General features: G+C 44.4%; 1 protein-coding gene across 6 annotated transcripts in view; it reads left to right on the top strand.

Moving 5' to 3' along the window:
• PAK1 (p21 (RAC1) activated kinase 1) overlaps window positions 1-7,592 on the top strand; it is a gene marked incomplete at both ends in the record, with an annotated part of 31,423 nt that extends 23,831 nt beyond the window's left edge. For 4 of the 6 annotated variants that reach the window (XM_081997054.1, XM_081997055.1, XM_081997059.1 and 1 more), the window contains 5 exons: window positions 1,319-1,436; window positions 1,892-1,991; window positions 3,761-3,957; window positions 5,480-5,617; window positions 7,506-7,592. In XM_081997054.1, coding sequence (XP_081853180.1) covers window positions 1,319-1,436; window positions 1,892-1,991; window positions 3,761-3,957; window positions 5,480-5,617; window positions 7,506-7,592 — 640 coding nt within the window. The remainder of the gene's footprint in view (window positions 1-1,318; window positions 1,437-1,891; window positions 1,992-3,760; window positions 3,958-5,479; window positions 5,618-7,505) is intronic. The other 2 variants (XM_081997057.1, XM_081997056.1) reach the window with 2 other exon arrangements.
• Between the last annotated feature and the right edge of the window lie 5,906 nt (window positions 7,593-13,498).

Here is a 13,498-nt window from a genome sequence, read left to right on the forward strand (position 1 = left end):
TGCCAAATTGGATTTAATAACTTCTTTCTCCTTCACTGTTGCTTTCTGGCTAATTGTCCCTAGAACCTGTCCTGCTTTTTGCCTTTGGCTCTTAGCAAATTCACTATTCACTCTTCAGTAGGATCAATGTTTCAGAGCAAAGCAAACATCTGCTTGATGAACTCTAATGCCAGCAGAAGCTTTTAATTAGATTCTCTGCCCTCTCTCTTGACTCATCTGTCCCTCACTTTAAAAGTGGAGGCTAGACTGGGAAGGTGGATTTTCAAGTTTTTAAGCTGATGATTCCTTCCTTCAGGAATGTGTCATTCTGATGTATCTGTTATGGAAGATTGTGTTGATGTTTTTCCTGGTGGACCCAAAGAGGCAGAAGTGGTTAGTGGTTTGGGTTTGTTGTTTGTTTTGTTTTTTTAAATGAGTTAATGCTGAAGTCTTCATCCCAAGTCTTCTGCTTTTAGACATGAGTGCACACACTCCTAGCAGAGAATAATATCCCCAAATGGCTGAGAAAACTCGCCCTCATCTCCACTGTCTCCTCCCCATCTTCCTACAGGCTTTTTTGGACAAGACCTGCCCTTTTGGGCTTTCCTTTTTTATTTTAAATCTTTAGAATTGTTGTCACATCCAGTAAGATGTTCTCATTTGCCTTTATGGGCAAAATGGTTCTGAATTTTTCAGACAAAATTCCAGACTGGTTTGGTAGCCTAAAAAAGCTTGAGGTGATTTTCAAATGCATAATGCTTAAAAACGGGTGTTCTGTCTCCGTTGTTCGTGGCCAGCCACCCATTGTATCACCCAGGATTGTCCCTGGGCCTAGGCAAAGTAGGCAGTTGCTTAGGACAGCAGGATGCCAGTGGTGACAAAGCAGCCCCCAGCCACCTCTTCTGATGCAAAAGCCATGCTATATTCCAGATGCTGGCTGCTTAAGCTTCTTAATCTTTGATTAAGAAGCTCTTGCCCTTCTCTCCCAGCAGCAGCAGGAATTCTAAGGTTGTGTCTCTGTCTTAGTCTGGGCCCTTTCCATGGCAGAAAAATTCAGGCTGCCTTTTATGGCCAGGAAACTCGTAGCCCACTCTCCCATTATCTCTTTCCTCAACTGTCTGCGCTCGCCTTTCCCTCTGCTCGTTCAGGTTGTGATCAGGTCATCCCATGTAGAGAAGGTACCATGAGTACCTGGTGCCCTAGTACTGTTAAATACACTGCTTAAGCCTCAGGGTTTCTCTGCACTTCTAAGACAGCTTTAAAACCCAGTGCATTTTGGCTGGGTTAACAGTGGCATGCTCATACTTGCTGATTTTAAAATCTGTTTTTGGCTCTTCAGTTACCTTGTAGGAGAAGAGCTGTGGGTGGTTATGGAATACTTGGCAGGAGGCTCCCTAACAGATGTTGTGACAGAGACCTGCATGGATGAAGCACAAATCGCAGCTGTGTGCCGAGAGGTAAAGCAGCCCTCACACTCGGAGGGAGCTGTGATTGGGAAGGGGACATGGGCGTTCCATGACCTGGCACTGGCTCCACAGCAATAGCTGTCTCCAGCTTCTATAATGCAACAGTTATTCTTTCAGAGGATGGACTTCCTTTGGGAGGTTGCAGCATACAATCCCAATGCAAGCTTAATATGTTTCATCCTAGAGGGAGGACTGGAGGGTTGATTATGCCTGTTTCTGGGTCTTTTGGGACTAACCTGTCCTCCTAGGACCTGCTGATCCCAGTGGGATGTCTCTTTGCAGCCCTGCACATATGAAGGTGCACAACAGCTAAACCACGACAACTCTTAAGATGCTAAGCCCTTGCTACTCAAAATGCACGTTGTTAGAGTCCATTAGTTGGCTAATTGTGACTGGTGGATAATTTCATGCACAGTAAGAATATCTCAATTTTTTTTTTTTTTCAGTGTCTCCAAGCTCTGGAATTCCTCCATTCAAACCAAGTTATTCACAGAGACATCAAGAGTGACAACATCCTGCTGGGAATGGATGGTTCTGTCAAACTAAGTATGTGGGGAACATTGCTGGTGATGACCAAGCCTATTGTCTGTTATGGGCCAGGTCTCCTGGGGACGTGGGTGTTTGAGATGCTTGATGCTGTGGCAGTGAAGAGGCTGTAGCAATGCTGCTTTAGGTATTTTTGTAGCATTGGTTTTAATGGAGATTGGCAAGCATGAATCCTTGTGAACTGCTACCAGACTCAAAGTGAGGTTTGGGGTTCGTTTAGCTTTGGGCCATCTGCTTTTGTGGACTAAAATAATAATATTTTAATGCTACTCCAGTCTAGAAAGCTGGGTTTGAAGGTGTAGGGTCAGAAGTCTTTATTTGTGAGCAATCTCTTCTGCAAATAAAAAAGTCTGCAAAATACTGCTGGTACTTGTGGGGCAGGGGAAGTGGAGGGAGAATTGAAAACTGTAACTAGAAAATCTTAAAACCCAGACTAAATGTTGTTTCCTCCTTGTGTTATCACCAGTAATGAAGACCTTGAGACTGTTATGCCCCTCAGGTGCTAAGGTAGCTGATGTGCTTGTCATTGCCCAGGTGGAGATAAGTCTGGAAACTACTGAATTATTACCTTCTACCTATAGCTTTAACAGAATTGTGCTCCCTTTCTCTTCCTCTCAGTTCCGTTGGCTAGCACCCAAGGCATAAATAAATCTATTTTTGTCAGCAGTGACAGCAGATATGACTCAAAATTCACACAGTGCAGATATGCTGAGTAAGAAGGTGGGGTTATTCTGCACATAATTGCTTTTTAGACTAAAGCTGTACTTTGGTACAGTCAGATCTCTGGAGTGTTAGCGATGAATAGCTGATGAGGGCCAAAGTGCTCTGTTCTTACGGAGTAGCTTCTTTGAGCACAGTATGCAGGTACCAGGCTGTAGTTTAAAGTTAGAAAAGTCTCTGTGGATATGATGCAGTAACCTTCTGGACCTGAGCTGCTTATTTGCTCTGCTGGAAATTTGCTCTGTTTATGAACCATATGTACCTTGCCTGGTTGTTAGCCTTGATGAAAACTCAGCTAGGGATCAGTTTAATTTTCATCATTCTGCCTAAAATTAAACCCACGGTGCCACAGGGGTCAGGATGGGCAGTGCATCTTGCTCTGTTGATTCTGCTGGGCTTACAAGAACAAAATCGGTTTTCTTTTGGTAAGTCAAATACGAATAAGACATAGGGCCCAGCAGTCTTTGGGTGAAGGCTCTCCATCTTTATATCTATTTGAAGAAAATAATCAGTATAAATTTAGATACTTTATTCTGAACACCATTTCCTCTGTAAAGCAAATCCTGTTTAAGGGATGATATATGTACTGGGGAAGTAATATCTCTGGGACTGAAAATATCACCAGATAATATAGTATGTGGGCTGGAGGGTGTATCTGGATCAAATTGCACATTAATGTCTACTTTCACATACCCAGGAACAGTCTTTAGACCATATATTACATAGTGTATTACAGCTGCGTAATGCTGCAAGCACAGTCAAGTGCCTCAACGTCCATATAGTTATTTACTGTTCTCCATCGTTCACGTAGACAAGTCAGCAGCTCTGTAATCCTCAAGGCCTCAGTGAGTCAGATTTAGAAACTTACTGCTCAACACCATCTTCTGTATTAGCCACAAGCCCACCCCCCTTTCCAGTTGCAGCAGCAACACACCAAACAGTGCAGCAGGGTAATTTGTACTACAGCTCTGGCATCAGTAAGGATTATTTTTGGAGAAACTTGCTGATTTCTAAGTCTGTTTCTTTCCCCCCCTCCCTTAATTTTTCAGCTGACTTCGGCTTCTGTGCCCAGATCACTCCCGAACAGAGCAAACGCAGCACCATGGTGGGAACCCCATACTGGATGGCACCTGAAGTGGTGACGCGGAAAGCGTACGGGCCCAAAGTGGATATCTGGTCACTGGGGATAATGGCCATCGAGATGATCGAAGGAGAGCCCCCCTACCTCAATGAGAACCCGCTCAGAGTAAGCGAGTATCTTTTGCCTGTAGGTTTTTGCTGTGCCTGTGGGAAAAACTCTGCTGTAAAGGAGGCAGTGCAGTTTAACCACCTGCAGCCCTGTATTTCCTTAGCTGTTATAGTGAGAAGGTTGAGATCATCTTAGTTAAAAGCCATAGCTGGCTCTGGGTGGCAGAGGTGTGGGTTCTTCCTGTGCAGACCCTCTGATCAGCACAGGAATGATGATAACACATGATGAGTTAGATAATGCACACTTACAATTTCTCACTTTCTGGAGATGCCGATAGATGCAGAAAGAGTACCTGATGGCACCAAAGCAGCTGACTTCTTGAATCCTTGTTCCCTGTGAGTGCGGAAGAGTTAAAAAATTAAGTTCAAAAATCTCCTTAAGTTCAAAAGTACAACACGTTACTATTCTATAAATGGAGCTTTTCCCTACTGGTGGATTGTTCCTCCTTGCATGCTCCAAATAAAGCTACAAGCTTAATAAGTCTTTAGACGGGGATTAAACCTCCTGATGTCTTTCTCTTGTTTTGTTTTAATGAAAGGGGAGGTGCTGTCAGTTTGTAGGGATGTAACTGCTCTTAATATAAGCCAGGTTTATGGCTTCTCCCTCAGGTACATAGGATGAGGGGATCTAGAAAAATTCTGTTTAACTTTTGTCACCATCTCTTGCACTGGAAGTGATTTTTGGGAGAAGAGCAGCAGCAAAGAAAAGTGAAAGAAACTGGGTGTTGAGGGTGGTTAAGTAACAGTACTTTGGTCTCATTCAACTCAACTTATGCCAATTCCCAGGCTACCAGACTGCTCCCATGGGACGTGCTGAGTGATGTGCTCAAAAGGCCTGCATATTAACAAGTGTCTGACAGGTTTCTGTTTCCTTTGAAAATCCATCCAGGAAGTTTCTTGCATGAAATCCTGAAATGGTTGTATTCTGAGTTCCTTGGTTCTCGGGGGTGGGGGGTGTGTCTGGGTGTGTGTGCGAATGCTTCATCCCCAGGCAGTAGCAAAACTGCTGCTTTCTGTAAGATGTTGAAAGCTGCTTGAGGGTCTGCTGGACATCTTCTGTAAGGAGCCAACTGCATCTTTATAGTTACTGACTTTTTAGGCTTGTGCACTCAGGCAAAGTACTGACAGAACAAAATCTCCTATTTATTCAGGGGTACCTTCCCATGAGGATATAGTTATTGCAGGAGTCTGGCACTGGTAGAGTCATGCCAGTTAACTTCCCTATGTAAACACGGTCTGGAATGTTGTTTTTGTCCTCCTAATCCCTTGAGAGGGCTGCAGGATCCAAACCCAGATTATGAGGGTAAAACAAAGAATTGGATCCCATCCACATAAAAATAGGGCTGGCAGCTATTCTGTTTGCTGAAATTTAAGCATTGGTTAGTCACCCTGATAAAGTGGTTGTGTTTTTTCTCCCCATTGAACTGGGAAGAGGGAGAGGAAAAACGAGTGTGTCTAATTCAGAGATGGACTCTAACCTACATAACCTTCTGTTTCTTTGGTGCTTGTTTTTACTTTAGGCCCTGTATCTCATTGCTACTAATGGGACTCCAGAACTGCAGAATCCGGAAAAGCTTTCACCCTTATTCCGAGACTTCTTAAATCGCTGCCTTGAAATGGACGTGGAAAAGAGAGGTTCTGCAAAAGAACTGCTACAGGTGGGTGATGGGGAACAGGGCTGAATCAATGTAATCATGCAATCCCGAGTGAGGCTGTGTTTATGGAGAGATCTTCTTTGGGGGTCTTAAATACTGCATCAGCTGAAGGCACAAGCACAGCTAAGGTAACCTGCCAGACAAAAACCAACCAACCCCCAAACCTAAATCGATAATGAAGTGTTAACAGACTACTCATTTTTTATGCTGTACTCGCTACTAGCAGCAGCTGTGCAGCGTGTTCTGTAACCAACCTCAAGTAATACCTGTGCCCCAGGCCTGCCAAGTGCTGAGCCCCTTAATTTCCATGGCTTCTTCACACAGCTGGCGCTGACATCTGTATGTGTTGTCATGGTCTGGCCGTGCTTGTTCCAATTTGGACAGCAGGAGGGCTTCTAGCTATCAGACGTTCTGGTTGTCTCCCTTCTGGTGGAGGGAACACAGAGCTCTTTGGAATAGGCATGGCTTGCATTAACTGGAGCAGTTTGGCATTACCACATTCTTCTAGATACTACTCCTTGCAGAGGTGATGGAACAAAGCTTGTGAGACATCTTAATCATAGAAGGTTTGGGTTGGAAGGAACCTTAAAGATGCTGTAGTCCAACCCCACTGCACTGAGCAGGGACATCTTCAACTAGATTAGGTTGCTCAAAGCCCTGTCCAGCCTGACCTTGAACACTTCCAGCAGTGAGGCATCCACAACTCGTCTGGGCAACCTGTTCCAGTGTCTCATCACCCTATCATCAATTATTTCACTGAAAACCTGGTGTCTTAGTCTGAACTCCTGGTGAAAGGGGAAGGCCAAGCTGCCAGGCTTTTTACACACATGGATGAGAGGAGAAGTTTGTGTGTTCCTTCTGTCAAATTTTCCATGGGGGTGGAAAATGTAGCTGTTTGTAAAATAAATCTCTGATCAGGGCACTCAGACCTCAACTGTGAGACAGTTCCCTTTTATGTTTTCCTTTCTTTCCACTAGTTTGTCTAGTGGTTGTGTTGCTGCCTTCTGAGACTGTAATGTAGCATTAATCACTGGCAGAGTGGCGGTAGTTGATAGATCATTTTTTCTCCTGGACTTTCCAGCCCCAAAATACTGGAGAGCAGTAATGTTCCGTTCCTTGGAGCAGGGAAGAACATACTGACTGTAACATTTCTGCATGTTTTTAACTACCTTTTGGCCTCTGATTTCCCCCCCTACCCCTGCCATCTCTGAAGCATATTTCCCTGGGTGATTGATCCCTTCTGATGCTCAGAAGTTCTATGGGATATAGTTGCTTTTTGTTTTTAGAACAGCTTGTGAACTTGCCCTACATGCCTTCAGTCTCCTCTGAGAGCTGTTTTGATAATCAATACTGTTTTACTTAACAGAGCACCTTGTATAGGAGACTGACTGAATGGTTCTGTGTTGCAAGTTCTGTGCTGCTCTCCTAAACTCCAGCTGCTTTGCAAATTTCTAATATCCTTAGAAGACCAAGGCAATGCTTTTACCAGACCTGTGGTGATGGGGAGGAGAGAAATGAGAGGCGATTCCCACAGGAAGCCCTGCACCTTGTGTTTGAACCGCACAGGTTGTTTTTGGTACACCTTCCTTCCACGCAGAGTTTCACTATAGATTTTGCAAGACTTTTTCCCCAGGGGAATTCGCTGAGTTTTGCTTGTTGAACATGGACGAACACCGGAGGGTTTAGCATGTGTTGGGTGCAAACCTGTTCATCACTTCAGGCAAGCCCCAAAAGTTTGTGGTGGTAACAGACCTTTTGGTTTCACTTGTTCAGAGATCAGAGTAGGTTGTTGGACTTCATATGGGTCTAGGTGCCAATATTTTGAGTAGACACAAGACTTCTGGGATATGTTCTGAAAAGTTTAACACTTTTTCTTTTTTCTTCTTCCTAGCACCAGTTCCTGAAAATTGCAAAGCCTCTATCTAGTCTTACTCCTCTGATTATTGCCGCTAAAGAGGCAGCCAAGAACAACCATTGAAGTAGGGGAGTCAACACAGTCGTCGTGTCAAGACTTCTAGATGTTCATTTCGAAGACTGGATTACCTGCCCCTCTCCCCTTCTGCTCCTTCTTCACAGGGGTGTTCTTAAAACTTTGATCTGCCCTGAAGGGTGGCAGAGGTATTGTTCACTGAAAGTGGAAGGACACGCAATAGGGACATTGCTGATCTTAAATAGTGAACTGTTGTTCCATCCTCATGATAGGGGTGAGAGGAGAAGAGTATTTTGTATGGTTGAGAAGATCTTTCTGAGAACATCTGAACCTAACCTACACGTAGCAAAGCCAGTTTGTTTTCATATTTCCTACTGTGTTTATTTTTAAAAATAACGTGGAGCCTTAGATCATGTTTATCTTAATAAATTAAGTCTTTTGCTGGCTGGACTTTTCCTGCTTCTGCCAAGCTGCTATTACACCACTGAGGCTGCTCTGTGCTTTGGATGACTTGGGGAGGGAAGGAAGCAGGCAGCAGAAATGTGAACAGCTGTAACAACTGAGAGGGGAATGAAGGTGTGAATCCACATCCCTCCCACAGCACTGCTGGATGCCTCGAGGGTGCATGGAGAAAGCCTCTGTGTGCTTCCTGCAGCCCTTGGACAACATAATTCAAGGATGATCTTTTTGCCAAATTGTGTGACTTGTGTCCCCCCACCTTCAGTTTCAACTCAACTAGTTAAACAAATCTCAAATGTTTCTGATGTTTTAGAAGGTAGATCACAGCAAAAAATTGACAGAGAGTTCTTTCAGGGTTATTTTATGAGCGCTGTGAGACTTGGAGACCCTTGCCCTGTATGATAAAGCAAACAGAGCAATTAACTATTATAAAGATAAGCTTTGTCTGCAAAATGATGTTGAAAACTCTTGTTTCATAGAGCAAGTCCAATGGAAAACAAACTGATTGTGGATGCTGCTTTCTTGGAGATGTGGGGACGTTAATTTTTTTAAATGAGTCGTTTCTTTATGCTACTGATTCCTTTCGTTGCTGATGGTCTGTAAAACAACAGGAAACCTGGAACTACTAGAGAGATTGGTTGTAAACACTGGGCTTATGTTCAACTGTATACTGATTTTTAATAAAATCACTGCTGCATTTCTTAACTCGGGGCTGAGGGAGGATTGGAGACTTTCCTGTCACCAGACAAGTCTGTCGGGTGGGATTACTGTTCATGTCGTCACTGGTGTTGGATGAAGTGATATAGTCTTGTCTCTTACTCCTTCTTCTGTAGTCCTTTGGGATATCAAGTAGCTCTCAAGGGAGTAGCCTTACGCATAGTGAAAATTGATAAAAGATCTGATTATAACTGGGGGAGCTGCTTTTGCCATTTATGGGGTGATTCTGGAGTAACCTCTCATGTCTCTCCAAAGCACTGTTGTTGCACAGAAACTCATTCCTTTTTCTTGCTGAGACCTGCTGCTGGCTCAGCACTTTCCTCCCTGCACCTGGATTTTAATTCTAATATATTTTTCCTATTCGCTCCACAATACATGACAGCTCTTACACTAGTTTTAATGAGCGTAGATAAGAGTTTGTGAGGTCTTTTGCTTCTATGGTGCCTTCTCCCATCCTTTCTGCTCCAGGGTGTTTGACACCAGGCTGAAGTCTGAAGTCCATTGCGAAAATCTGCAGCCTCTCTCCCTTTGTGTACATATATTTAATCACCCTGTAATACTAAGAGTTTTCCCTCACAAAGCTCGTGTCCAAGGATGAACTCCTTGGGCAAAACAGTAAAGCTGCCAGCCTGGAGCAGGATATGATCTATTGATGAGCATTTCTGCTTGGAGCTTAGGTGGAGATTGCGAAATGGAAGGCCACTACCCTTGAATAATTCCCTTTGATAAGGACTGACTTTGTTTATAATTCCTCTGGAAGACTCAAGATGGCATATGTGGGAAGAAAGGCATTAGAGGCTAGATCTCACTTGATCTAAACCCTCGTATGGCTCTCGTCTTAGAGATTTGGCAATTGATTTTTTTTTAAAATACATGATTTAATCCACATGATTAAATCTGATCCACAAATGTGTTTAATGTCTCTGACTTCACTTTAACTTCCCCACTCCACCCTCTGCATCCCATTGAGAACCTTAATGCAGATCTGCCCTATCTGCTAGCACGCACATGAGCTTATTTTTCTGCAGAGGATTTCTGCTAAATTTCCTCAAAGAAGTAGCGAAGGTTATTTATATGTGTTTAAGTTGCTCTTCTGGATTCTCTGCTGCATAATGGAAAGGAATCGAGACAAACGACTGTTTATCCCTCTTCTTACGCTAGTGATGTGCTTCTGGCTCACTGACTTCTACTTTGAATCGGTCCTGCCTGGTTTCTGTTAGCTGCTTGAGAGGGAGTTTGCCAAAAGCCTTTCGTTCTCCACTGGGAAGCTGCAGGACTGTGACCATGGGTGTGTGTCACCTTGTCCCAGGGTTTTTTTCCTCCCCCCGTCATGGGTGGGGACAGGAGGTGACTGCTACAGTGTGCCCGGACCTAGTTTCAGGTTATGACTTGGGGAGGGAAGGAAGCAGGCAGCAGAAATGTGAACAGCTGTAACAACTGAGAGGGGAATGAAGGTGTGAATCCACATCCCTCCCACAGCACTGCTGGATGCCTCGAGGGTGCATGGAGAAAGCCTCTGTGTGCTTCCTGCAGCCCTTGGACAACATAATTCAAGGATGATCTTTTTGCCAAATTGTGTGACTTGTGTCCCCCCACCTTCAGTTTCAACTCAACTAGTTAAGTCATGTTTTTACGTTCCCAGAAAATCTTAAATTTTGTAACTACCCTCAGCTTAGGAGAGTGGTATTTTGTTGTCGTTCTGAGATACATCCTTGCCTTCACTCTCTCTTCATCTGTGCATCGCCCGGCATCAGCACCTATGTTAGCTTTCCTGTAGCCATTTACAGCACCTTCCTGTCTAAAGAGACCTCCTAAGTAGCAACTCCAATGTAAAAATTAACCTCTGGGACTTATTTTTTCTGACAACATAATGACTGCCATGATTTGAAAGCAACTCCAACTAGAGAACTTCTTCGGTGGCTTTGCTTTCTTTTTTTATATACTCTACTCTTTTTTTATATACTCTATGAACTGATTTGCCTGTGTTGAAGCCATTTTTAATCACAGCCCTTAATTATTTGTTTGTCTATTAGTATGAAAGTCTCTCTTCTATATTAGAATATAAAATATTCAATTGTTTGAGTATCCTTCCAGAAAACTGGCTTCCTTTTTGAGGGATCTCAAGCAGTCCTATACCAGAAATGATATAACATGCTACAGCTTACAAAGGGCTTGGTTGGAGGGAGAGGCTAAAACTCATCTCTTCTTTTCCAAAACACAGAAAGTGATTGTCTTATTTAAGAAGCAACTAGTAGCTTTGACAAGACGCTTCCTATATTTCATGAATGGGCATTGGGTTGGATTACTTTAGCTCTAGGTTTTCTTTAAACAGATGGTTGATTTGAAGTTCAGCAGGGTCGAGAGTTTGTGCATGAGAGGGGTACAGAGACCCCGTCTGCCTTGAAGAAGCCGGGTTGTGAAGCTGAGGGTGAAGATCCAGGGCAGGGACGGCGAGGATGGCAGAGCTTGCTAGTTGAGTTGCAGCAGCGATAGCAGACCTTCAGCCAGCCTTAAAAAGTGTTATTGAATTGTTGTGTTTTTAAAGGACGTGAATCTGGCTGATGAGTCGTCACGGGCTCTTCCCTAGACAGGCATTGTGCTCCTACCAAACTGTGTTCCCCTTTTAAACAAAATGGATGCGTGGTTTTCTCCAGCAAGGAGGTTCCTTGAGAAAGGAGGTTTCCATGGAGACACTTATTTGACTTAAACGATCTGGTTAAGGCTTGAGAAGAGGCTTGGGGGGTAAACACCACCTCAACACAAAAAAACTCTACTTTGCGAAGCAGCTGGGGTTGCAGCAGTGTTTTGTTTCCAATTTTTCAGAGGTCTGGTTTTGAGAAAGTGCCAAAAATGTGGTCTGGTCAGAAACGTGAGGTTTGTAAAAGGCTGTTGCTTCTTAGCAGAGATCTCTGCTAGTATCCTCATCCATCTGTCTCTCAGAATGCCGCAGGCTGGTATAAGTAGGGCACGTTTGCAGCAAAATACTGTGCAAGAAGGGATTGCAACAGCCTGTAAGTAGGTATTTGCTTCCTTAAAGCCCACCATCCTTGTCTGACAGTGAAATTGGTCCACACCAAAGTCCAAGAATAATATTTGAACCTTATTCCTAATTAATAGCTTGAATAATCCATTTGTGCAGTGGATGACAACATCTTCAATTTTAAAATTGTTAAAGGTGAAGTCTGATTCTCCATTCATCTTCCCACCATAAAATGGTGGCTGTAACAAGACTTTTTAACGGCTTCTTATTTCAACAGTACTGGAGAGCCTGTAGATGTATTTTGGGGTCGTAAGCCCAACTGGACCAAGCGTATGGATAATTGATGCTCTAGGATCTCATCATTTGTTGCTAATGACAGCTCACAATGTCAAAGACTGGATCTTAAGAGAAGTAGCTGCCGACCTGGACAGGGAATAGCCAACAGTAATGAAACTGCGATACAGACGGGAGCTGGACAGAAACTCGCTGGCAAAATGGGTGCCTGCAGAGAAGTGATGGGAAGAGCATCAGAAGAAGATGGAGTTGGTCCCAGGGATGCTGGAGTGGGATGAAGCAAAAGGTAGAACTTCAACTACACAATTGCTGTGGAAATTCAGGGAGTGCCACAGCAGCCTGCTGCACCTCAAGGCAGCAGCGTCTCTGAAGGAGGAGAGCAGAAAGGAGCCTGGGGAAGGAAGAGGTGCTGGAAGGGAAGCCCGGAGCAGCAATATGGCTTTGAGTCCCAGCCCGTGCTAAGAGCTGGGGCTAATCCAGAAGGTTCACAAAAACAACAAAATTCAGCTGGAGAGCGGGAGCTAGAACGGAGGAGACGGCCGTGATGTGCCAAGGAAGTGAAGAGAGAGGCCGGATTTCACGGGTATGTGAAACGGCAGAAGCAAATTTAACGCAGGCTTCTGTGGATGATGAGCAGCTCGTTCCCGCTTGCCTTGCAGCATCCGTAGTGTCTTTTTGCAGTCAGCGCTGCTTTGGGATCGTGTCGGCAGCACCGGGCTGTGGCCTCGTGTTTGTAAGGAAAACTTTTTGCTCTGCACCTACCGATTTTTGACTGCAGCTTTCATCCGTTGGCAGATGTCTTTGTGTCGTGTCCCACCTGCAAATGCAGGGGCTGTTGCCGTTGTAAAATCAGCTAGATAATGTGTTTCTCTTCATACTGCCTTGGCGTAACTCTCCTGTAGCGCTGGGTTTGTTTGATGTGTGAGGTCAGCTCAGCCATTTTAAAAATAAAATTGAAACCTTAAATAAAACTTGAATGAATTGCTTGGTTCTCCTTCACTTGCTGTTTCAGGAACCCTTGCTGTGACAGTAGACGTGAGTGGGGATGCTTAAAGAAGACGTTGTGTTTCTCTGACCTGTTTTAGATTAATCAAATCTTACTTGATTGAGCAAAGTGACTACACTCAAAGCTGTTGCAGCAAGTGTGATTTTTGTTTTAACTTGTTTGGACACAGTTAATGCTCTGAGAAACTGGCTGGAAGTTTCTCCAGGCTGGAAGCAGGATCTGGACCACAGCTTGAGGAGGAGGTGGCTGGAGAGGGAAATCGCTGCCTTCTGGATGCTTGTTTTCTCCCCAGGCAGAGCTTGGTGTCTCACAGGGTCCATAAATATGCTCCAAGGGCTGGAACAGCTCTGCTGGGAGGACAGGCTGGGAGAGCTGGGGGGGCTCAGCCTGGAGCAGAGAAGGCTCCGGGGAGACCTTCCTGCAGCTGCCAGGGCTGAGAGGGGCTGAGGAGAAAGATGGGGACAGACTTTTTATCAGGGCCTGTAGCGACAGGACAAG

Source organism: Phaethon aethereus (genome assembly GCF_964289735.1).
Source record: "Phaethon aethereus genome assembly, chromosome: 1".
Lineage (NCBI taxonomy): Eukaryota > Metazoa > Chordata > Aves > Phaethontiformes > Phaethontidae > Phaethon > Phaethon aethereus.